General features: G+C 41.9%; 1 protein-coding gene across 1 annotated transcript; it reads right to left on the reverse strand.

Annotated features, from left to right (window-relative positions):
* Positions 1-23,482: 23,482 nt before the first annotated feature.
* LOC115176817 (carcinoembryonic antigen-related cell adhesion molecule 1-like) lies at positions 23,483-26,639 on the reverse strand. Its single transcript, XM_029737142.1, has 2 exons — positions 26,423-26,639; positions 23,483-23,816 (listed from the first exon to the last, which is right to left on the reverse strand). The coding sequence occupies exons 1-2, from the start codon at positions 26,631-26,633 to the stop codon at positions 23,491-23,493; spliced, it is 537 nt and encodes a 178-aa protein (XP_029593002.1). The 5' UTR covers positions 26,634-26,639; the 3' UTR covers positions 23,483-23,490.
* Positions 26,640-26,902: the final 263 nt, after the last annotated feature.

A 26,902-nucleotide genomic window follows, 5' to 3' on the forward strand; every position in this document is an offset into this window, starting at 1 on the left:
CAATGCTCCCAGTATTCTACCTGGTTCGCCTCCTGTGGGAACTCCATCGGGGGACAATACCCAACCGTCCTCTATCCATTCCATATAGAGTTTCTCCCCTTGTCTCTTCCATTCCTTCCCTCCATTGATTTCGAGCGTGGATTTAACTCACATTAAGGATAGGGGGCGCTACAGCGAATTTTCGCTACAGCGAACTCAGAAGCTAGGATATGCATATAATTAGTAGATGTGGATAGAAAACACCCTACAGTTTCTAAAACTGTTTGAATGGTGTCTGTGAGTATAACAGAACTCATATGGCAGTCAAAACCCCAAGACAGATCCTAACAGGAAGTGGAAATCTGATTTGTGGACTCACCTTCAGCACTTTGCCTATAAAACACACTGTGAGTTAGGATTCATTGAGCACTTCCTAAGGCTTCCACTAGATGTCACCAGTCTTTACAAAGTGGTTTGAGTCTTCTATGGTACAAACTGACCGAAAGAGAGGCTTTGGAAGTTGGTCACAGGGGGAGGGCCATTACCATTATGACGCGGGCGCCCCTGGCTACCCTCCCCTTTCGAAACGTTTAGTAAGACAATGCAATCGTCCCCCTTGAATATTATTGAAGCTCTGGTTGAAAAAGGCCCTAAAGATTTATGTTATACAACGTTTGACATGTTTGAACGAACTTAAATATATATTTTTTGCACATTCGTGACGACAAGTCCCACACACTACGGTACATTTTGAGTAGCCTTCGGAACGCGCTAACAAGAAGAAGCTATTGGGACATAAATTCTGAACTTTTTCGAACAAAACTACATTTGTTGTGGACCTGGGATACCTGGAAGTGCCTTCTGATGAAGATAATCAAAGGTAAGGGAATATTTACAATGGTATACAAGAGTATATTTGATATTAGATTGTTCCAAGATGGCGCCAACCTGTATCGCCTAGCCTATTTTTCTGAGCATAGCATCCCCTTTTATTGCAAAGTGTGATTTCCCAGTAAAGTTATTTTTAAATCTGGCAATGCGGGTGCATTCACGAGATGTTAATCTATAATTCTTTGAATGACAATATTACATTTTAAAAATGTTTTCGAATAGTAATTTAGTAAATTGTAGCGCTGATTCACCGGATGCATTTGAGGGAAAATATTTTATCAACGTCACGTGCCGATGTAAAATGCTGTTTTTATATATAAATATGAACTTTATTGAACAAAAGAATGCATGTATTGTGTAACATGATGTCCTAGGAGTGTCATCTGATGAAGATTGTCAAAGGTTAGTGCTGCATTTAGCTGTGTTTTGGTTATTTGTGATGCATGTGGTTGGTCGGAAAATGGCGATGTGGCTATTTTGACGATGTACTCTCCTAACATAATGTAATGTTTTGCTTTTGCTGTAAAGCCTTTTTGAAATCGGACAACGTGGTTCGAATCAGGAGAGGTGTATCTATAAAACGGTGTAAAATAGTCCTATGTTTGAGAAAAAAAGTATACAATTTTGTTATGGTTCCGTTATGAATATGGCGATATGATTTTTCGCTGGATGTTGATCCCGCATACGGGACGAGCGCTTTTTTAACCTCTTACATCTAGATGTTCCGCTAGCAGAACACCGCTCCAATATCCAATGATAGGGCGTGGCACGAAATACAAACTCCTCAAAAATCCCCAAACTTACATTTTTCAAACATATGAATATTTTACACCATTTTAAAGACAAGACTCTCCTTTATCTAACCACATTGTCCGATTTCAAAAAGGCTTTACAACGAAAGCAAAACATTAGATTATGTCAGGAGAGTACCCAGCCAGAAATAATCACACACCCATTTTTCAAGCTAGCATATAATGTCACAAAAACCAAAACCACAGCTAAATGCAGCACTAACCTTTGATGATCTTCATCAGATGACACTCCTAGGACATTATGTTATACAATACATGAATGTTTTGTTCAATCAAGTTCATATTTATATAAAAAAACTGCTTTTTACATTAGCATGTGACGTTCAGAACTAGCATACCCACCGCAAACTTCCGGTGAATTTACTAAATTACTCACGATAAACGTTCACAAAAAACATAACAATTATTTTAAGAATTATAGATACAGAACTCATTTATGCAATCGCTATGTCCGATTTTAAAATAGCTTTTCGGTGAAAGCACATTTTGCAATATTCTGAGTAGATAGCCTGGCCATCATGGCTAGCTAATTTGACACCCACCAAGTTTAGCACTCACGAAACTCAGATTTACTATAAAAAAAATTGCATTACCTTTCCTGTTCTTCGTCAGAATGTGCTCCCAGGACTTCTACTTCAACACCAAATGTTGGTTTGGTTCCAAATAATCCATAGTTATATCCAAATAGCTGCGTTTGTTCTTGCGTTCAAGACACTATCCGAAGGGTGACGCGCCGGCGCATATCGTGACAAAAAAATTGAAAATATTCCATTACCGTACTTCGAAGCATGTCAAACGCTGTTTAAAATCAATTTTTATGCGATTTTTCTCGTAAAAATTTAAAATGGACTCTTCACGTGCATGCACGCACCCGTTTCATTGTTCTCAGATCGACCACTATCCAAATGCGCTACTGTTTTTGAGCCAGGGACTGCAGAGTCATCATTCAACGTTCTGGCGCCTTCTGAGAGCCTATGGGAGTCTTAGAAAATGTCACGTTACAGCAGAGATCCTCTGTTTTCGATAAAGAGGCTATAGAAGGCCAAGAAATGGTCAGAGAGGGCACTTCCTGTTTAGAATCTTCTCAGGTTTTGGCCTGCCATATGAGTTCTGTTATACTCACAGACACCATTCAAACAGTTTTAGAAACTTTAGGGTGTTTTCTATCCAAATCAAACAATTATATGCATATTCTAGTTTCTGGGCAGGAGTAATAACCAGATTAAATAGGGTACGTTTTTTATCCGGCCGTGAAAATACTGCCCCCTATCCTAAACAGGTTAATTAGCCTGTTGGGGATCTGATCCCGGTATTGGGATTTATTGTCAGAAATTCAAAACTGCAAGAATCTAATAATTTCAATTTCTCAAACAATCAACTATTTTTCACCATTTGAAAGATAAACATCTCCTAAATCCAACCACATTGTCCGATTTCAAAGAGGCTTTACGGCGAAAGCATAAAGTTAGGTTATGTTAGGAGAGTACATTGAAAATAGCTGTGTGTAATTTTTGTCAATTCAAAGACAGGCGTCACCAAAAGCAGATAACCAGCTAAAATTATGCACTAACCTTTGACAATCTTCCTCAGATGACACTCCTAGGACATTATGTTATACAATACATGCATTTTTTGTTCCATCAAGTTCATATTTATATCCAAAAACAGCATTTTACAGTAGCGGTGAAATTCAGAATATTTTCCCCTCAAATGCTTCCGGTGAATCAACGTTACAATTTACAAAATTACTATTCGAAAACATTGTTAAATTATAATATTGTCATTCAAAGAATTATAACATTTCGTAAATGCTACTGCATTGCCAGATTTAAAAATAACTTTACTGGGAAATCACACTTTGCAATAAACGGGGTGCTGTGCTAAGAACAATAGGCTAGGATATACAGGTTAGCACCATCTTGTAACCATCTAATATCAATAATACTATTGTCAATAATCCCTTACCTTTGATTATCTTCATCCATTGGCACTTCCAGGAATCCCAGGTCCACAACAAATGTGGTTTCTTTCGACAAAGTTCATAATTTATGTCCAAATAACTCCAAGTTGTTCCATGTTGTTAGTGCTTCGGTAGACTACTCAAGGGCAGGGGGGGGGAGTCCCGACGAAAAGTTTAAAAACCAAATCTATTTACGTTCGTTCAAACATGTCAAATGTTGTTTAGCGTCAATCTTTAGGGCCATTTTTAAGGTGAAACATCAGTAATGTTTCAACCCGACCTCTCCTGTGTCTTGAAAAACGTTTTTGAAAAATGTCTCGCCTCACATGAACTCACATGAATGCGCAGGTGCGCACAAAAATGAAGTGACGACATCCCAGGGACGTCAACTTCTCTTCCTTGTCATCCGGTCTCTGTTCATCATAGACGCTTCAAACAACTTTATAAAGATCGTTGACATCTAGTGGAAGCCGTAGGAAGTGCGAAATGAATCCTTTGTCACTGTGTGATCTATTAGCAATGACTCGAAAATAGTACAGACACAAAATTCTCATTTCCTTGTTGTATTTTTCTCAGGTTTTTGCCTGCCATATGAGTTTTGTTATACTTACAGACATCATTCAAACAGTTTTATAAAATTCAGAGTGTTTTCTATCCAAATCTGTTAATAATATGCATATCCTAGCTTTTGGTGTAGGAGGCAGTTAAAAATGGGCACATATTTTTTTCAAAATTCTCAATACTGCCCCCTAGTGCTTTCACCGAAAAGCTATTTTAAAATCGGACATAGCGAGTGCATAAATGAGTTCTGTATCTATAATTCTTAAAATAATTGTTATGTTTTTTGTGAACGTTTATCGTGAGTAATTTAGTAAATTCACCGGAAGTGTTCGGTGGGAATGCTAGTCACATGCTAGTCACATGCTAATGTAAAAAGCTGGTTTTTTATATAAATATGACCTTGATTGAACAAAACACGCATGTATTGTATAACATAATGTCCTAGGATTGTCATCTGATGAAGATCATCAAAGGTTAGTGCTGCATTTAGCTGTGGTTTTGGTTTATGTGACATTATATGCTAGCTTGAAAAATGGGTGTCTGATTATTTCTGGCTGGGTACTCTGCTGACATAATCTAATGTTTTGCTTTCGATGTAAAGCCTTTTTGAAATCGGACAGTGTGGTTAGATTAACGAGAGTCTTGTCTTTAAAATGGTGTAAACTAGTCATATGTTTGAGAAATTGAAGTAATACCATTTCTAAGGTATTTGAATATCGCGCCACGGGATTACACTGGCTGTTGAGTAGGTGGGACGCAAGCATCCCACCTAGCCCATAGAGGTTAACAATAACAGATAAGTATAGCAAATGGGTAGAAGCGTTCCCAACTTACTTGGTGGACATGATTGTGGTAGCTAGAATATTAGGACAAGATATTATCCCTAGGGTTGAGATACTGGAATCTATCTCTTTAAATGATGGATGACATTTTAGCTAATCAGGTAGAGCCTATAGAATGCCAGAGTTAGGGAGAATAGAGATACCAGAACAGGTAGACATAGAAGTTGAAGAAATACTAGCAGAACACATGAGAAGACTGTTTGTTAACCAAACCCGTATGTCCAAGATTTTGTGTCCAACAAGTGAATTACAGGAGAAGGTGATTCACTCGATCCAACCAGTAGACTGGGTGTGGATCCAGTCCCTGAGGAGAAAAAACTGGAACAGTCCCGTTGGGAAGGCCCATACCAGGTGCTGTTAAACCATTGCCTTTGCCATTAGAAAAGCTGAGAGAGTCACTTGGGTCCACGTTATCCACTGCAAGAAGGTATGTACACATATGAGCACTGCTGATCACACACAGAGTTAGGAGAAGAACCGAGTACCAACAGGGTCCGGGGGATACCTCCTTAACGAAGATTTCCTATCCCAACCGTTCATCACTGTGTGTGCTCCTAGAGGTGTGAGTATGGGGTGTTACCAAGCAGAGAGACTGAGGGCAGGAGAGGGTTGGCGGTTTTTGGGAAGAGTAGAAACTCTGAGCTGCATCATAGTCTAATCTTTCTGATACATTCAGATCCACCACCTTCTGGTACTAATCATAAGATACCGTTGTCATAGAGAAGAAGTAGAAGATAAACTATATAATACACTGATGAGTGACTTACAGAATAAGGTGTCAAAGAAGATCAAGATGTAGGATTTAAGGTAAACATTAAACAATTTCCTGGTGAAGCAGAAAACTGTAGAGGAATTGGGGTTGGCCAAATTGAAGTACTCAGCCAACACACCTCGGTTCACCTTAACTCCGGATGAATACCAGTGTTATAGATATAAGAATGGCACCGAGAACTTAGATGATTTTAATGGCTGAAAGGTAGTCGTTAATGTGACTGACTTAGGTTTGAAAGCACAGGAGAAAATTCTAAACCTCACAAGCACCTATAACTGATGTAGGGTGGGCTAGTACCAGCAAAGGACGCATACGACAGAAATTACCACAAAGGGTGGTTAGGAACTTGCGCCTGGGGTTATTGGTCCAACCAGTTCGAATGAGTTATCAGAGGCCAGTAATAGGAGGCTAAAGTAGGCACAGGAGGAGTTTTGACCAGGATGGGAGTAGCTTTGTCTAGATGGATGCTATTGGCATCCTCAGGGAAGTTCCAGATGAAAACAAAGCTATGAATCAAATATGTGAAGGCTTTAACACTACATTATATTGGTAGTTGACAATAAATAAAAATGTGGATTGAATTAATGACATATTTTATAATCAACAGAGATTCATGAATGAAACCGGGGATGCAGTAAAGAGGTTCTCTGACCAATTATCCACCACCTCCCTCATGACCTGGTAAAATAGACTGACTCGATATGTTATTGGCAAAAGGGGATGGTGTAGGTAGAATGATTAGGTTCATTGCTGTACGTACATTCCTGATAACACAGCTCATGGTTGGGAAATGGAAAAGTGATTTAAGAGCTGTATTATGGGCTGCTTTCACCTGTATGAGGTTTAATCACCAGAACTCTAGAAAGATCGATAACGGAGCCGATGGTGAGATACGGACCGAGTCAAAGTTCAGACCAATGGGATGACAAGTACCTACCGCCGAGCCAGGTGGAGGATTCATTCAATTATGAGGAGCCCATGTTAGATGAGACCATCTTTAGAGATTCATGAATTAGTTTGATTTTGTGTGAAATTTATGAATCTAATAAAAATAGAGGTGTTATAAAGTATGTGAAATATTTAGCCAATCGGGTGGATTGTAATGGAAATTATATGATTTTAAGCCCTACTGAGACTTGACAAGCTATCTGCTGAAATGAAGGGTGTAGCAGGGGTAGGCGAGGGGAATTGGATGAATATCTTTTTTGGCAAGTACAAATCTATGGTGGATACTGGATACTGGATTTCTAACCCTAGTGCTTGTGTTCCTGTTATTGATGTGTTGTGCTGCCTGTATAATCCCATGCTTAAGAAAGTCTCTTACAGAAGTTGTCAGAGCAACCGGAATGATGCCTTTGAGGGAAGTGACCTCGGAGGACACTAAATCCAGCTCTGGGCAAAATATGGGTCTGTCCGAGGACGATCCTTGGGTTGCTGTTGAGGAAGTGGTTGAATAAAGCTTATCCAAAATGTTCTCATATGTATTGAATGTAGTGGCAGGTGAATGTGAAGGTTTAAAGTACTGGGACAAAGTCTCTGTCCCACAAATGTTAGGTGTAGCCACTGTCGCAAGAAGGTCTTCTTTTTATACGTTTTTTAAGTAAAATGTTTTGAATTTATCCTGTGTAAAATGTGTCTTTCCTAATGTGAGGGTTTGAAGTTCCTGGGTGACTGGTAGTCAACCTAGTACAAGTTAGGTGTAGCCGGAAGGATGTGAGGGTTTTTAACTAATTATCTAATCATTAAAATGGAGATATACAAATTGTGTTGAGTGACACCCTAGGGGGTATCAAAAGGGGGAATCCTAAATATCTCTGAAATTTCTTATTGGAGTATGTTCACACCCCAAGGGGTGTGAAAAGGGGGATTGTTAGGGTTGAACTGGCTATTTGTTTGCATAACCTATATAATATACCGGGGAAGCTATGCTACAATATTAAGTATATAAACTACGGATAAGTCAACTGCTGAAGACAAGAACTACACCCGGCGACAGGAAGTGCGTCACGAGGCTGGGACCAGCCTGCACGCCGACGTTAGGATGAGCAAGTTTAAACCACGCTCATCCTCCCTCTAACAGGCCAGCATTGAGCGGGAACTATCTCTGTCAGAGTATATAAGGGAGAACAAAAGGATGTGACGCTCTCTTCTCTGTCTGCCCTGCGTGGTGTCACATCGAGACCGTATATATACGAACAACATATTTACCATTCAAGTGTTTGCAATAATTAAAGAACAAAGAAAACTTGAGTTACTCTTTGCTAAATAATTTGTTCTAATACCAGATTCGAATTGACGTGACCCGACAATAGTCTGTATTCATTTGAAGAAGCTGAGCAGCTATCATGGTTTGTATCAGTGACTTGCTCTGTTATCTGCACATTGGCGTTATGCCTTTCCCTCATGAACAAACACTGGACGATTCCAAAGCTAGAAATGAGGAAGTACGCTACATTTTATAATCCCCTTTGGTAGTCACTCTGGTAGCCTTAATTTGCAGAGAAAATACATGTTTTAGGGAAGTATTCATACAAATCACATACATATCACTAGACTGTAGTGGAGGCTGGTGGGAGGAGCTGTAGTAGGATGGGCTCATTGTAATGTCTGGAATGGAATCAGTAGAATGGTATCAAACAGATCAAACATATGGAAACATCAGTTCCATTGATTCCTATCCAGCCATTACAACGAGCCCATCCTCCTATAGCTCCTCTCACCAGCTAGACTGAAAAAAAACTATATTTTACTGAAGTAGCTCACCTATGAGTAATCAATGCTATGTTCTGTAGTGACTTAAAATGTAACTTTCAGGAACGATCAGGGGAAGATGACACGCATGGTGTTGAAGCAACGTGGGTAGAAGAGGAATATTGGGACAGGGACACAGAAAGGTGGATTTCTGAGGAGGAATGGAGGGGTAAAAAGAGGAAGAAGAGGTTGAAAAGAGTGAGGAAAGTAGAGGTTGGATTTGAATTTGAGGAAAATGGCGATAAAAGTAGAGATAGGTCGTCAAAGAAGACTGGTGTCAAGTGCAAACAGAGTGAACCGTGCTCCAGACCCAGTTCTGGAGGTGAAATGGAAATGAACGAGGACAAGTTAAGTGAGGTGGAAGGTGTGGGGAAGAGCTCAGAGCCTGAGCCTGGCAATGATGGACATGATAAAAAAGAATCTGGTCCAGTAGGAGTGACTCTTTTGGAGAAAATGGATCTTTGCCTTTTGGAGGATCCATTTGTGGTTTCAGGGTAGGTTGGAAAGGAGTTGGGTGCAGTTGAATCAGTGAAGGTAACCTTTAGTGGACTTGTGATATTTGTTTGTGTTTGTATGCTACTTTTCTCAGTTTTCCAATCTTTTGGACATTAGTCCAATCCTCCTTGATTCCACCACTGTTAAATTCAAGATCACCATCAGCGTCCGCTTGCGCCATCTTTTTTGTGATATTTGTTTGTGTTTCTTCGGACCTGAGGGAGCGGAAGCTACGTGTCACGCAACTTGGGTCAAGATCTGTTTCTTGCTTTGCGCTAATGAATAGGGCACCATTAAAAGGGGTGATTTCTGGGGTAGTGTTAAGTGTGCAGGTGGAGCAATTGAAGTTGAAGATTCCTGGTGTTTGTGACGCCTGCCGTTTGGTGCGACGCAGACTCAATGGTGAGAGTGGTGAAACAGAGGAGTCACTGTCAGTCCTTTTGAGTTTTGAGTCTGAGTTTTTACCTGTGATGGATTTGGATTTCTGAACTTTAAATGTTATTAATAATTAGTTATAATAGAGCCCTGAGGGGTGCTACATCAGAGGTTAATGGTTAATTGTAGGGGGAAGGTATATGGTGGGTGCCATTATTAAGCTTGGAATGTACTGAGTGTAGAGAAAGCGAACACATGTGGCAGGTATTGATAAGGGGAGAGAGCCATGGATTAGTGATGAAGGGGGTTGAGGTCAGGTCAGGTCAGGTCACGTTAAGGGAGAAAGAAAAGTTTATTGCCGTATCACTTAGTTTCCTGCCTAGCAATAAAAATACAATGTTTAGCAAGAAGGAGGAGACTCCACCCAAAGTGGGGTACCTAGGGCTAGGCCATAGGGGGGGGTGAGGGATAGTAGATGTATGTGTGCGGTATGATTGATCGTACATTCCAGCACAGTAAGTGGCGCCATGCACTTTAAACGTTTGTTTGCGGACCACCATGATATCATAGAAGAAGGTGTGGTGAGCTACTGTAACTTGATCCGGAGGAATACGAAGATGCTAGGAGCACTTATTTCAAAGAGCACTCCGTAAGCCACGCACCAATGGGCAGAACTGGGCATGTTGGACTGGGACACATTTTAATATTATACAAATATATAATTGTACAATGGGTTGGCCATGGTTCTGTGTAGGCTAGTTATGCTAATATATTTGAGACCAGTGTATTGCAGTTAATTTAGTCTTTGACTTAGTAAGTAAAATGTCTTTGAGTGTATTTGAGTATAAACAGGTAAACAACAATGAATCCCAGACAGTTTAGAACAGGTATTCCCAAACTGTCGTCAAGGGTATTCCAAATAAAAATGTGATTCACATTTTTTTTTAATTATTATAATAATACATTTTTTCTTCACATTTTCAAATACTCCAGTTATATTTTCCAACAGGGCTATACATTTGGGTGAGATTTCTTTCTCGCCTGAGTAGCCTTGTTTCACTGCCAAAAATAAAATTCAACCATCTAGTGTTCAGCGAAATAACAACACAATGTCAAATACAGGTAGCCTAGTCAAATAATTAACATCCAATCACGTTAACCGTTGCTCTCTCGCGGGAATTCCACTAACGGTCCGTATGTAGCCGAACTTAGCTGCTGCTCATTCCGTTTACTCTAAAATGGATAAATGGTTAAAAAAAAGTAAGGCCCACGTCCACAGAGACACATACCAGCTCTACTGGTAGTACTGCTAATACCAGCAGTACTACACCTGCACCTGTCGACGACACAAGTTGTTCTGCTTTCACGAGCACATCCAATGCTAGCATCAGTAATTCTACATTTGTCATTAGCCCAGCTAGCATGGACACTGACAGTTGTGAATCTGATGCAGCAGAAGATCTACTGCCCCCTACACTGATTTGGGGTTCACTTACATTGGGAGTAGTGCCTTTCCTCAGCCACAGTGTGTTATATGTGCAAAAGTACTATCTCACAACTCGATGAAACCTCCACTCTTGCGTAGACATTTAGAAACAAAACATGCCAATTTGAAAAATAAGCCACAGGAGTTTTTTGAGTGAGAATTAAGACGACTTTTGAGTAGTAAGACATGTATAAAAGCAACAGATACCATTAATAAGAAGGGGCTAGAAGCGTCTCATATGGTGAGCTACCAAGAGGCTAGCACAGGCAAGCCCCATGCTACTGGACAACAGGACAGCTTTGTTACATCAAATGGACTTTGGTGGTCAAGATGTGTTGGTATCTGTACTGATGGCGCAAAAGCCATGACAGGGAGACATAGTGGAGTGTTAACGCGCATGCAAGCAGTTGCTCCCAATGCCACTTGGGTACACTGCAGCATCCACCGAGAGGCTCTTGCTGCCATAGGAATGCCTGACAACTTGAAAGACATTTTGGACACTACAGTGAAAATGGTTAACTATGTTAAAGCAAGGCCCCTGAACTCTCGTGTATTTTCTGCACTATGCAATGATATGGGTAGCAACCATGTAACGCTTTTACAACATACAGAAGTGCGCTGGTTATCAAGGGGCAAAGTATTGACACATTTTTATTAATTGAGAGACGAGCTTCAAGTTTTCTTTACTGACCATAATTTTTACTTGTCTGATGACGAGTTTCTCACAATACTGGCCTATCTGGGTGATGTTTTTTTTTCGCCTGAATGATCTGAATCTAGGATTAAAGGGACTCTCCGCAACGATATTCAATGTGCGGGACAAAATTGAGGCTATGATTAAGAAATTGTAGCTCTTCTCTGTCTGCATTAACAAGGACAACACACAGGTGTTTCCATCATTGTATGATTTTTTTGTGTGCAAATTAACTCAAGCTTACAGACAATGTCAAATGCGATATAGCAAAGCACCTGAGTGAGTTGGGTGCGCAATTACGCAGGTACTTTCCCAAAACGGATGACACAAACAACTGGATTCGTTATCCCTTTCATGCCCTGCCTCCAGTCCACTTACCGATATCTGAACTAGAGAGCCTCATCGAAATTGCAACAAGTGGTTCTGTGAAAATTGAATTTAATCAGAAGCCACTGCCAGATTTCTGGATTGGGCTGCGCTCAGAGTATCCTGCCTTGGAAAATCGCGCTATTAAGAAACTGATGCCCTTTGCAACCACGTACCTATGTGAGAGTGGATTCTCGGCCCTCACTAGCATGAAAACTAAATACAGGCACAGACTGTGTGTGGGAAATGATTTAAGACTGAGACTCTCTCCAATACAAGCCAAAATTGCAGAGTTATGTGCATCCTTTCAAGCACACCCTCCTCATTAACCTGTGGTGAGTTATTCACAATTTTAGATGAAGAAATAAGGTTTTATATGTAAGATGGTTAAATAAAGAGCAAAATTGTTGATTATTATTATACACTGCTCAAAAAAATAAAGGGAACACTTAAACAATGTAACTCCAAGTCAATCACACTTCTGTGAAATCAAACTGTCCACTTAGGAAGCAACACTGATTGACAATACATTTCACATGCTGTTGTGCAAATGGAATAGACAACAGGTGGAAATTATAGGCAATTAGCAAGACACCCCCAATAAAGGAGTGGTTCTGCAGGTGGGGACCACAGACCACTTCTCAGTTCCTATGCTTCCTGGCTGATGTTTTGGTCACTTTTGAATGCTGGCGGTGCTTTCACTCTAGTGGTAGCATGAGACGGAGTCTACAACCCACACAAGTGGCTCAGGTAGTGCAGCTCATCCAGGATGGCACATCAATGCGAGCTGTGGCAAGAAGGTTTGCTGTGTCTGTCAGCGTAGTGTCCAGAGCATGGAGGCGCTACCAGGAGACAGGCCAGTACATCAGGAGACGTGGAGGAGGCCGTAGGAGGGCAACAACCCAGCAGCAGAACCGCTACCTCCGCCTTTGTGCAAGGAGGAGCAGGAGAAGCACTGCCAGAGCCCTGCAAAATGACCTCCAGCAGGCCACAAATGTGCATGTGTCTGCTCAAACGGTCAGAAACAGACTCCATGAGGGTGGTATGAGGGCCCAACGTCTAGAGGTGGGGGTTGTGCTTACAGCCCAACACCGTGCAGGACGTTTGGCATTTGCCAGAGAACACCAAGATTGGCAAATTCGCCACTGGCGCCCTGTGCTCTTCACAGATGAAAGCAGGTTCACACTGAGCACATGTGACAGACGTGACAGAGTCTGGAGACGCCATGGAGAACGTTCTGCTGCCTGCAACATCCTCCAGCATGACCGGTTTGGCGGTGGGTCAGTCATGGTGTGGGGTGGCATTTCTTTGGGGGGCCGCACAGCCCTCCATGTGCTCGCCAGAGGTAGCCTGACTGCCATTAGGTACCGAGATGAGATCCTCAGACCCCTTGTGAGACCATATGCTGGTGCGGTTGGCCCTGGGTTCCTCCTAATGCAAGACAATGCTAGACCTCATGTGGCTGGAGTGTGTCAGCAGTTCCTGCAAGAGGAAGGCATTGATGCTATGGACTGGCCCGCCCGTTCCCCAGACCTGAATCCAATTGAGCACATCTGGGACATCATGTCTCGCTCCATCCACTCGCTCGTTGCACCACAGACTGTCCACCTCATCAGGAGCATGCCCAGGCATTGTAGGGAGGTCATACAGGCACGTGGAGGCCACACACACTACTGAGCCTCATTTTGACTTGTTTTAAGGACATTACATCAAAGTTGGATCCGCCTGTAGTGTGGTTTTCCACTTTAATTTTGAGTGTGACTCCAAATCCAGACCTCCATGGGTTGATAAATTGGATTTCCATTGATTATTTTTGTGTGATTTTGTTGTCAGCACATTCAACTATGTAAAGAAAAAAGTATTTAATAAGATTATTTCTATCATTCAGATCTAGGATGTGTTGTTTAAGTGTTCCCTTTATTTTTTTGAGCAGTATATTATTAATTGTGCCCTGGTCCTATAATAGCTCTTTGTCACATCCTACTTTGTTGTGACAAAAACTCACACTCATTCTTATGTTTAATAAATGTATCGTACTGTATAGTGTGTGTGTGTGTGTCAGGCTTACAATAAACGCAAAAAACAAAATTTGAGAGTGAACTGACCCTTGTGCTGGAGGGGGTACGCAGATGGAGCTTCAATGATAAAGGGGTACGGGACAATAAAAAGTTTGGGAACCACTGCTTGAATAGAACATACCAGAGGGGGGCATTGTTTACTAGGCTGCCTATATTATTTGGATCATCTGATTACCACCAGTGTTTGTCATACATTGAGTTTGTTGGCAGACCAGTGGAGGCCTTTTCATAAAGAGATGTACGTATAGCATTTATAGAATGGCATGTATTTCTAAGTAGCAGCAATATCAGCCAGGGAAACTAACTGTTCTCACTTTGATAGAACATTCAGATTTTTCTGCCTGACTGTGGCGCCTTTGCACAACTGAATAACAGCTGCTATGTTATTCTAGCTGACATACTGATGTTATGTTGATGTGATCATACACTACTCATTGTTCAGATATAAACCCTAATGTCTGCACAGACCCAAGCCAAAAATCACTTTCAGAATCAATCATTGAAAATGCTTTTAAATGAAGTGGTATGAATGAAACTGCCCACCAAGTTGATGTTTGTGCCTCTGCCTCCACCAGGTTGTGGTGCTGTGGGTGGGCACCCATAATCACGGTCACACTGCAGAACAGATCTGTGGAGGCATTATGGCCATAGTCCAACTCATCAAGGACAAGCTGCCGAAGGCTTACACTCTCGTACTGGTGGGTTTTTCTTCCTCTTTTCTACCACATGTGACTTAAACCATTGTAATGGGAAATGTTTGATTAATCATTTTCCTGTATTTGATTTACTGTTACTAAGTAATGATGTTCCTTCCTTTGACCTGTTTAACTGCCAGAATCAAATGTCTGCCAGTGTTGAATGTTATGGTTAAAGTTTGCTGAAAGACTTCGCAGAGGACACACTGATAACGTATCTGCCTGTTAGACATTTCTCTTGGCTTCTGCTCTGGAGATGTTCTCCCTGAATTCTTGTAATAAACTGAAATCATTTAAATTAATGTGATTGACTGCTCTCCCTTTTGTTCACTTGGAAAATCCCCTTTACAACCATTAACCTTTATGATAACCCAAACCTAAATGATGAACTGCATACTTTATGGACTCCATTATCATTGCTAACTATATTGGCATGTTTGTCCTTTCTAGCATGACAACAATGTGACTATCATGCACAGGAGGTTGGTGGGACCTTAATTGGGGAGAATGGGCTTGTGGTAATTGCTGAAGCTGAATCAGTTGAATGGTATCAAACACGTGGTTTTCAGGTGTTTGATGCCATTCCGGACGTTATTGTGAGCTCTTCACCCCTCAGAAACTTCCTGTGCTATCATGTATGCTGCCCAGGGGTAAGATGCCCAACCCCCTTCGGGAGAGGAACGCCCGGGTCAACAAGCTGGTCCAGGAGGACGTGTCCTCCCCCCTATGCCTCCCTCCTCAACGTGGACCCTGGCTTTGTGCACTCGGACGGCAGCATCTCCCACCAGGACCTGTATGACTTCCTCCACCTCACCCCTCAGGGCTACCAGGCTGTGTGCCAGCCGCTACACGCCCACCTCACGGGCCTGCTGGAGAAACAGGCTGAAAACTGAAGACCAACTGATGGAGAACTGATGGCCAATGACCCAATGACCCACTCACTACATCAGAGGTAAAAACCCTGGTGCTGGAGAGCCACAAGAGTACAGGCTTTTAGCACATTCACTGCTTTTAGAACACTTTTTAGTAGTTTAGTGCAGACTTTTGTTCCAACCCATGATTCAAATAATGATTTAGTCATGATTAGTTGAATAACACTGAATGTTTTGAATGCTGGGCTGGATGAAAAGCCTGAACTTAAAAGGCTTTCCAGAACCAGGGTTGGTAACCACTGCACTACTCTATTCTATGGGACCATACTCTAACTTACCACCAAAATGGCTGCGTAGAGGACCGCTAAGCACTAATAGGATCAAATATCTGTGTTAGTAGTCAGATTGGACCACTTATCACCATTTCAGATTTGATTGAGCTGTTTTGAGAGATTGTCCTTCTCTTCAGTTTCATTCTGTATAATGGATATAATGCACCAATATGTCAGGATCTGTCTTTTCTGGCTGATAGATACTTTATAAGAGCTTCCCCACAGAAAGGTTAGGAGAATATTAAAAGCTACCATACTAAAGGTTTGTTTTGTTTCCTCTCAAAATATCAACATTTCCTGTCTTTTTCTCCTCACTTTGAAAACATCTACAGTCCTATTGATCTGATTGGTTACTGATCTGATTGGTTACAAATAATATAATTTCGCTTTCCCTTTAATGGTGTCCCATATGTGTTTAGACACAGAGACCATTTAAGGTGATGATGCAAGAAGGCATCACTTGGCCAGTCGGCTCCACTGTTAAAGCATTACTAGTTTCCGGTATCTGTTTACCACCGTTGCTTTTTGTTACTTGTGAAGATTTAGGCTGAATATGTCTTATTTTGGCTGTAGAAATATGGAGAATGAAGGGGAAGGGAATGGTGTATTTGGAGTGAACGATGAGGGCATTTCAAAGTAGCGCTGAGACTGGTGGGTATTTGGCTTGGATATGATACTGAGCCAGTGTGTATGGATGTGGTGTAGCTAGCTTATACTTGTCTTGCACTCTTTATTCAAAGGCAGTCACCCCACGAGACCCAAGACTCCCTATAAAAGGCTGCTTTGACTGTTTGTATATATTGCATGTGTAGGCCTACCAGCCTCCGTACTTGACCATGGTTGTGTTGTTGATGTTGAATGTTGATTGTGTCAAAATGCAATGCATTAATACCAATAAATGCTTACAGTATGTGTGGACATTGCTTTGTTTGCAGCTTCCAACCACTGAAGTGTGTCTGCATGACAGCTCTGCAAAGAAACGTTTTTAAACCAAAATTATAACATCATTGACCTTTAGCTGTATCTTGTCAAAATATCCAGTGTGTGTGTTCCAGTGTGTGTTTGATTGCTTAATGTACTCAAACTAATGGGTGCAGCGAGACTACACATGGAACACAACAATGGAGAGATTTATTGTATTGGGATGACCAAACAGTTTTATACCTGCATGTGATGTTGTGAGCACATCCAAGATACTGTACCTGTATGTGTTGAGCTATGCCTGAGCAGAGAACCACAAGAGAGCTGTCTAGTGACACACAGTGCTGTGATGAGACGTTGGACCCACTCTTTTGTATGGTTAGTTGGCAGTGTCAGTTGTCGAGAAGTGTTTGTTTACTAGTTCCACCTTACAGCTTCTAACATGCCCGAAAATGGAAGCTCAAGAGACCAAGTGTAAATATCTGTTTTTAAGTTGGTCTTCAGAGATATCATCGACATGGGGATGAATGATCCAGCCAATCCAGCATAGCGGTGTGGAGCCCAATACCATGACTGATTAATGGAATCCAGCAAGAGATTTGACTAGGTGCAAACAGAACTTCTCTAACCCTTTCATATAAACTGTCATTTATTTTGCTCTAATCTTTTGAATGACGATCTGGGCAGCATATTGACCTATCAGATCAATGACGCTTTTAATTCCTCATTGTTTTGATCATTGTCTTAATGTTTGCCAAGGAAACACAATCACAGTGTCTGGCTGACAGTTTCAAGTGGCCTTCAAGTCTTCAGGTGAACATTCTACTTAACGAACGTTATTTGTTAGTTTGCTCTGAAAGAAAGTATATTTATTGAACATAAGCCATGAAGGCAGAAGAGTGTTTTTCCATAGACATTATAACAAGTCAGTATCATGAAGGACTCTCATCCACCTGTCAGGCTGACTTCACTCATGAATAACACTATGAGGTGTTGTTTTGGCCAACGTCCACTTTTTCCAAAACGCTTGGCAGATATAACAGAATCCACAAGGCAGGTGTAGGTAGGGGCACACGCTTCATAGAACATGGCCCATTTTATCTCAGATTGAGTTACACGTCTATATAAAGGGCTGAAGTAACTGCGGAGGTTAGTTGTTCATTCAGTCATAGCTGTAGAGATTATATTGCACATTCACAAGGATATTGTGGCCAGAGGAATGGGAATAAAGATGCTTTTGCTGGTCTGTGTATTGGCATTCACTGGCCAAGGGCAAGGTAAAGTATTGAACATTCTGTTTGATTTACTGTTGAATGTATTTGGCTTCATAATGTACAGTGAGTTATAGCAGGTTACACTTATTACAGCTGCTACTGGTGTGCATCATGTGAGGTGTCTGTGAAAGAACTACATTTAGCTCTTAACTCATATGGAGACTTATAGACATCTGCATTTGAATGTTTCTTTCTGATGTTTTGAGCGTTTCATGAAGCGTTGCAGACAGAGATAGCCATCTCATAGTAGTTGCAAACAGACATCCATCATACAGACACATCCATCATACAGAAATATGCATCGTAGCTTCTGAGAATAATATCGACGAATACACTGAGACGGTGCCTGAGTTTATCAGGAAGTGTATAGGAGATGTTGTACCCACTGTGACTATTAAAACCTACCCTAACCAGAAACCATGGATAGATGGCAGCATTCGTGTAAAACTGAAAGCGCGAACAACCGCATTTAACCATGGCAAGGTGACTGGGAACATGGCAGAAAACAAGCAGTCATTTCCTCCACAAGGCAATCAAACAGGCAACATGTCAGTATAGAGACAAAGTGGAGTCGCAATTCAACGGCTCAGACACGAGACGTATGTCGCAGGGTCTACAGACAATCACAGACTACAAAAGGAAAACCATCCACGTCGCGGACGCTGACGTTTTGCTTCCAGACAAGCTAAACCCCTTCTTTGTCCGCTTTGAGGATAACACAGTGCCTGCTAACAAGGACTGTGGGTTCTCCTTCTCCGTGGCTGACGTGAATAAGACATTAAAACGTTTAAACCCTCACAAGGCTGCCGGCTCAGACGGCATCCCTAGCCGCGTCCTCAGAGCTTGCGCAGACCAGCTGGCTGGTGTGTTTACGGACATATTCAATCTCTCCCTATCCCAGTCTGCTGTCCCCACATTCTTCAAGATGGCCACTATTGTTCCTGTGCCCAAGAATGCAAAGGTAACTGAATAAAATGACGATCCCCGTAGCACTCACTTCTATCATCATGAAGTGCTTTGAGAGACTAGTCAAGAATCTTATCACATCTACCTTACCTGCCACCCTAGACCCATTTCAATTTGCTTACCACCCCAATAGGTCCACAGATGATGCAATCGCCATCACACTGCACATTGCCCTATCCCATCTGGACAAGAGGAATGTCTATATAAGAATGCTGTTCATTGACTACAGCTCAGCATTCAACACCATAGTACCCTCCAAGCTCATCATTAAGCTCGAGGCCCTGGGTCTGAACCCTGCCCTGTGCAATTGGGCCCTGGATTTCCTGACGGGCCGTCCCCAGGTGGTGAAGGTAGGAAACAACACCTCCACTTTGCTGATTCTCAACACTGGGGCCCCATAATAATGCATGCTCAGCCCCCTCCTGTAGTCCCTATTTACCCATGACTGCGTGGCCAATTACGCCTCCAACTCAATCATCAAGTTTGCAGACATCACAAAAGTAGTAGGCTTGATTACCAACAATGATGAGACAGCCTAGAGGGAGGAGTTGGGGGCTCTGGGATTGTGGTGCCAGGAAAATACCCTCTCACTCAACATCAACAAAACAAAGGAGATGATCGTGGACTTCAGGAAACAGCAGAGGGAGCACCCCCCTATCCACATCGACGGGACCACAGTGGAAAAGGTGGAAAGTTTCAAGTTCCTTGGCGTACACATCACTGGCAAACTGAAATGGTCCACCCACACAGACGGTGTGGTTCTGAAGAAGGCGCAACAGCGCCTCTTAAACCTCAGGAGGCTGAAGAAATTTGGCTTGTCACCTAAAACCCTCACAAACGTTTACAGATGCACAATTGAGAGCATCCTGTCGGACTGTATCACTCCCTGGTACGGCAACTGCACCGCCCACAACTGCAAGGCTCTCCAGAGGGTGGTGCGGTCTGCACAACGCATCACCGGGGTCAAACTACCTGTCCTCCAGGACACCTACAGCACCTGTCAGGAAGGCCAAAAAGACAATCAAGGACAACAACCACCCGAGCCATTGCCTGTTCACCCCACTATCATCCAGAAGGCGAGGTCAGTACAGGTCCATCTTAGCTGGTGACCGAGATACTGAAAAACAGCTTCTATCTCAAGGCCATCAGACTATTAAATAGCCATCACTAGCACAGAGAGGCTGCTGCCTATATACACAGACTTGAAATCAGTGGCCACTTTAATAAATGTAACACTAGTCACTTTAATAGTTTACATATCTTGCATTACTCATCTTCTATGTATGTACTGTATTCTATACTTTTCTACTATATTTTTGTCTATGCCGCACTGACGTTGCTCATCCATATATTTATATATTCTTAATTCCCTTTACTTAGATTTGTGTGTATTGGGTATATGTTGTGAAATCGTTAGATATTACTTGTTAGATATTACTGCACTGTCGGAGCTAGAAGCACAAGAATTTCGCTACACCTGCAATAATATCTGCTAAACACGTATATGTGACCAATTTGATTTGATTAGATACACATCCATCATACAGATTCATCAATCATTTAAAAATATCCATCATACTTACTGTACATATCCATTAGGATCAACCTCTCTCTCTCATCCTCTCTACCAAGCGATTCCTGAAACTGATGTACAACGTTCAGGTGTCAGTGAAGCTACAGGTACAGTGGAGGACCCAGGGAGAGTTGGAGACCAGATCAACCCCCACAGACACCATGACAGACTGTGTGACTGTAAGGGTGAGTGATTACGAAGTCATTGCTATTTGTCCAGTATCTATATTTTAAGGGTATACAGTAGTTTGTGATTTTATTTTTTACAATTGTAGCCTACTTGTCAGTCTGTTTCTGGCAGCCCGTGATAGTAATATTTTTGGATGTCAAATAGTTGGCAGAAACTGAATGGCACTCAGACTAATACAGCAGTTTGCTTTGTGTCACTCAGGGAGGAGGAGAGAGGGTTTGAGTGGAGGCTGCCTCTGCCAGGAGTCTGCCAAATCCTACCGCAAGCCCAGGAAGGCCTGTAAGTAGCCCTGTGTTTCTGTAACACTAACAGCAGTACATTGAAGAGTTACTACAATGCTTGTTACAGTGGAATCTCTCAAAGTCACCAATCTGTGTATCTCTCTCCCATCCCATCCTCTCTGACGTATACAAAATCCAGTTGTGGCAATGTGCCGAAGGAAAGGATTCCAGAATCAGTGGAAATGCCAGAAGATCATGGAAAGGGTAGAAAGGTCAAAGGGTGATCAAGGCAAAAACTTCATGAGTATTCCAATTTAAAGAGTTGACCTTTAATAACTACTTTATAAACCTTGTGACCATGTTTTGTAATCTCATGTTGCTCGCTCAAGAACCATGACTCGTTTTTTAATAAAAATGTATTATATAATTATACTCCTTTGAAATACACATTTTTATAACAAGTTTCACTATGTGTGTGGATTAATTTCCAGTGTATTATTTTAGCATTTTATCATTAGATTTAATATTTCCTTTTGCGTGTTTTGTGCCACTCGAAATACCCCTGTTACTGCTTCATTAAATCCACATTTCTTCACAGCGATTATGCCGATAAAGAAATCACCCAAGATTGCACCATTCAGTAGGACATGGGTGAAAGACAAAGATTCATTTAAGACAATAATTAATGAAGAGGAAATATAAACATAAGACACAACCCATGTTTTACATAAACACCAGTTTAATATATTGTCGTTTTGAAACATTTTACCTTTAAGATATTTATTTATGAGGTAAATAAACCTGAATTTGTACTTGAACTACAGAGTTTGCATACATGATCAAACGCAGAACACAGAAAGGCACTCAGTGAATGGACTTCCGGGCAATATTCACAGTCACAAGGGCAGTGAATATCTAAGAACATTGAATTCATAACAGAAATAGGCAGCGCAGCTGAGCAGTGGATGTTTGCGCCTTCAATTACCATGTTTGTTGACCAGTTTTCAAGATTTTTATTTTTAAAAAGAACATCAGTTTATAGAGATTGACATAAAAACACATTGTAGAGGTGGGTTCTATTCTAAGGGGATAGACCCCTCCCATCTGACCTCTTGTTGACTCTCCTCACAATCTAAACGCATTGGAAAGGAGCTGAGCATACTAAACCCAGCCCTATGGTGGCAAGATGGGGCAATTACAATATCGACAATACCACTTATTCCTATCCAGTCCTTTTTCAGATCAACAATGTGAGTCAGGGAGGGTAGAGGGAAGGGAGTTATTGGCTCCCAACCAGCAGACAGACATGCAGTGTGCTTACTGTGGTGGTCTCAGTGGTTGATCAGAGGCAGAGAGAGAGAGCTAGCATGGCTGTCAGCATCAGACCAACTCTGGACTGGAATGGAGGGGCAGGCGAGTGGCCTGGGAGAGAAAGGAGAATGGGAGAGAATGGGGACAAAGAGAATGGGAGAGGAGGGGGACAAAGAATGGTAGAGGAGGGGTACAAAGAATGGTAGAGGAGGGGTACAAAGAGAATGTGAGAGGAGGGGTACAAAGAATGGGAGAGGAGGGGACATAGGGAATGGGAAAGGAGGGGACATAGCGAATGGGAGAGGAAGGGTGGCAGGGAAGGAAAATGAGTGAGTGAGGATGTTAAAAATAAATATACAGTGTATACATCTTCTTGATTGCTGTCTGTACCCCCCAGTTCAGAAAATGTCTATTGCATTTCCCTGATGCATGAAAATGATCCTTACACAAACACGTACGCAAACTAGAACCAAATTAAATTCTACATAATAAAAACAATATTGTGACATTTAATTACTCATTATATACCACCTAGGTCTTACTATAACAACCTACCCACTTACCAGTGTCATCCAGACTAATGGTCTTGGACATTGAGATGTTAGTTAGAGGGTTCTTGGCCACACAGGTGTATATCCCTGCATTTTTCAAGGAGACGCCTACAGCCATCAAAGGACCAGTCGCCGGCAATGATTGGTTGATGTATTTCCACCAGTACTCACTGGTTGGCCAGAAGTCGGCTGAGCACTTCAGATTGGCAGTAATTACTGAGCCAATCACCACTAAGCCTGGGCCAGAGATGTTCACACTCAGAGGGCCATCTATAAGAGAGGTTCAGAGAAGTGGGGTCATAATAGGGTAAGTCTAAACGGAATCCTTGGGACATCCAACTCTGACATCACCCCATTGAAGTTGAAATATAAAATGGTTAAGGTAAGGGTTAAGGTTAGGGTTAGGTAAGCGTTATGGTTAAGGTTAAGATTTAGGGTAGGGATGTCCCAAAGAACCCAGATAGCACTAACTGTCATAATAGTGGTGGGTTTCTGACTTTCTACATAATATAACACCAAATGCTTATCTTTTAAAATATTTCACCAACAGATTCAAACACCAGTACTTACAGTCCACCAGTAGCTGGTATTTAGGGCTGGTGTTTGGACCAAAGAGGTTGGTGGCGACGCACTGATAGTTTCCATCGTTAGACACCTTGACTGGACTGAAGTGCAGAGAGTTGTTAGAGATGGTGATGTCAGAGTTCAAGGTGTTGTTCAGGACCAGAGACCGGTTGTCCTTCATCCAGTAGATGGTGTCATAGCGCCCGGTGACATCACAGGTCAGGGTTAGGTTGTCAGATGCTATTGGTAATTTGTTTCGTTTCACCATCACCGACGTTATAGCCTCTGTGAGAAGAGAGGATGTGTATTGCTTTATGTACAGTATCAATATTTTTCATTTGATCAAATGGTTAGTTCCAGCAACGCAATAGATATATAAAACATATATATATATATATATATATAAAACAAATGGTTGTACGATCTGATGGATTGTAAATGACTGTTTTATATTACTTTTTTATATATTTCATGTTTTATATCATGATATCCTCTTAGTATGAATAGAAATCAGTCAATTGAAATACATTAATTTGGCCCTAATCTATGGATTTCACATGACTGGCCAGGGGTGCAGCCATGGGTGGGCCTTGGAGGGCATAGGCCCACACACTGGGGAGCCAGGCTCAGCCAATGAGAATGAGTTTTTCCCCACAAAAGGGCTTTATTACAGACAGAAATACTCCTCAGTTTCAACATCTTTCTAGGTGGCTGGGTGGCTGGGTGGTCTCAGAAGATCCTGCAGGTGAAGAAGCTGGATGTGACGGTCCTGGGCTGGCATGGTTACACGTGTTCTGCGGTTGAGAGGCCAGTTGGACGTATTGCCAAATTCTCTAAAACGAGGTTGGAGGCAGCTTATGGTAGAGAAATTAACATTAAATTCTCTGGCAACTGCTCTGGTGGACATTCCTGCAGTCAGCATGCCAATTGCACGCTCCCTCAAAACTTGAGACATCTGTGGCATTGTAATGTGTGACAAAACTGCACATTTTAGAGTGGCCTTTTATTGTCCTCAGCACAAGGTGCTCCTGTGCAATGATCATTCTGTTTAATCAGCTTCTTGATATGCCACACCTGTCAGGTGGGTGGATTGTCTTGGCAAAGAAGAACTGCTCACTAACAGGGATGTAAACAAATTTGAGCACAACATTTGAAAGAAATAAGCTTTTTGTGCATAAGGACAATTTTTTAGTTATTTTATTTCAGCTCATGAAACATGGGACCAACACTTTACAAGTTGTGTTTCTATTTTTTTTCAGTGTATGTATAAAGCTGTAGTTTTGGCTATTTTGTATGATAAATATGTTTATTGTAACTGAGTGTACAAACATTAAAAACACATGCTATTTCCATGACATTACTGACCAGGTAAATCCAGGTTAAAGCTATGATCCCTTATTGATGTCACTTGTTAAATCCACTTCAATCATTGTAAATGAAGGGGAGGAGACAGATTACAGAAGGATTTTTAAGACTTGGATTATGAATGTGTGCCATTTAGAGGGTGAATAGGAAAGACAAAAGATTGAAGTGCCTTGAACGGGGTATGGTATTAGTTGCCAGGCACACTGGCTTGTGTCATGAACTGCAATGCTGCTGGGTTTTTCACGCTTAACAGTTTCCCATGTGTATCGAGAATGGTCCACCACCCAAAGGGAATCCAGCCAACTTGACACAACCGTGGGAAGCATTGGAGTCATAAAAATAAAAAAAGAGAATCACACACTCTATATATATATATAAACTCACGTTTCAGCATCACTGTGCCTCCTGAAGAAAGCACAGTGATTACTGGGAGTTTATATATAGAGTGTGCGACTCTATAGCTTACAGTTTATTCGCCGTTAGTCAGCACCTCTACATAATCATTTTCTCTCGGTGTGCACCAGCTCATGCTTTTTATTGGAAGCATTGGAGTCAACATGGGCCAGCATTCCTGTGGAATGCTTTTGACATCTTGTAGACTCCAAGCCCCAAAAAATTGAAGCTTTTCTGAGGGAAAGTCAGTATTAGGAAGGTGTTCCTAATATTTGGTATACTCCGTGTATTTTGCGATATTTGTCCACTAAATTAACACAACAAAGCAAATAATCTGTAGTCTGATTTACCAACAACAGTGAGAATCTTGGAGACAGTGCTGTTTCTGACAGTGACGTTGTTGAAGGCCACACAGGTGTACTCCCCATGACTGGCTAAGGTCAGTGGGCCAGTCTCATACACTGAGCCAGTCGCCACCTGGGAGCCATTGAAGAACCAGCTGAACTGGCTGGGAGGCTGAGAGGAGGCAGAGCAGTTGAAGGTCACGATGTGTCCTGTTTTGGTTATGGGTGCACCAGCTATCACAGGTTGCATGGGTCCATCTGTGAAAATCAGACAACGACATCGAAATATTTAACTAACTAACTTATTGCTGATTATTGACTTCATAGTATCTCATCACAGCTATTATCTTCTCTATCTTTGACAAGAATACATCCCCATTATTACTTACAATTCACTAGGAGTGTGTAGCGGGTGCTAGTTCTGTTGCTCACACTATTTCTGGCCATACACTGATATTCTCCATAGTCTGAATGCTGTACAGGGTTGAAGGCCAATGTTCTGTTGTCGAAAGAGACGTGGGTTCTGTTATCCAGATGCACTGACGTGCGGTTCTTCCACCAGTGAATGGAGCTAGGATCACCAACAATATTGCAAGTCATTGTAAAGGAGTCACCCTCTATCGCCTGGTTTCCACCGGTGCTTATGGACACTGAGGTTATTGGTGCTGAGAACAAAGTGAAAATGTTTCAACGGTCGCAGTAGATTTAATGGCTGCAGAGGGATTATTTGTTCTCAAGAAAGTACACCAAAGCAATCAATTAAAGGATTAAGGTTAGACCGAGACTCACCAACAACAGTGAGCATCTTGGAGGCAGTGCTGTTTCTGACAGTGATGTTGTTGAAGGCCACACAGGTGTACTCCCCATGACTGGCTAAGGTCAGTGGGCCAGTCTCATACACTGAGCCAGTCGCCACCTGGGAGCCATTGAAGAACCAGCTGAACTGGCTGGGAGGCTGAGAGGAGGCAGAGCAGTTGAAGGTCACGATGTGTCCTGTCATCGCTAATTCCGGACTAGTTACAGCAGGTCTCTCAGGTCCAACTGCTAAACACAAAACAGTATGGTTTATCTTATGGTTTGACTATTTTGACAAAGATTAGTAAGTAAGTAGCCTTCCTGAAGCCTTGGCTTGTGCAAGTTGTAACAGCTCATAGGAGCAGGAGCCCATCTCCTGTTTCTATAGCGTGTTGCAGCTGGATGTATTAGTGCAGTAACTGAAAGGTTGCTGGATCGAATCCCTGAGCTGACAAGTTAAAAATCTGTCATTAT

The sequence above is a fragment of the Salmo trutta genome, chromosome 37 (assembly GCF_901001165.1).
Source record: "Salmo trutta chromosome 37, fSalTru1.1, whole genome shotgun sequence".
Classification (NCBI taxonomy): Eukaryota; Metazoa; Chordata; class Actinopteri; order Salmoniformes; family Salmonidae; genus Salmo; species Salmo trutta.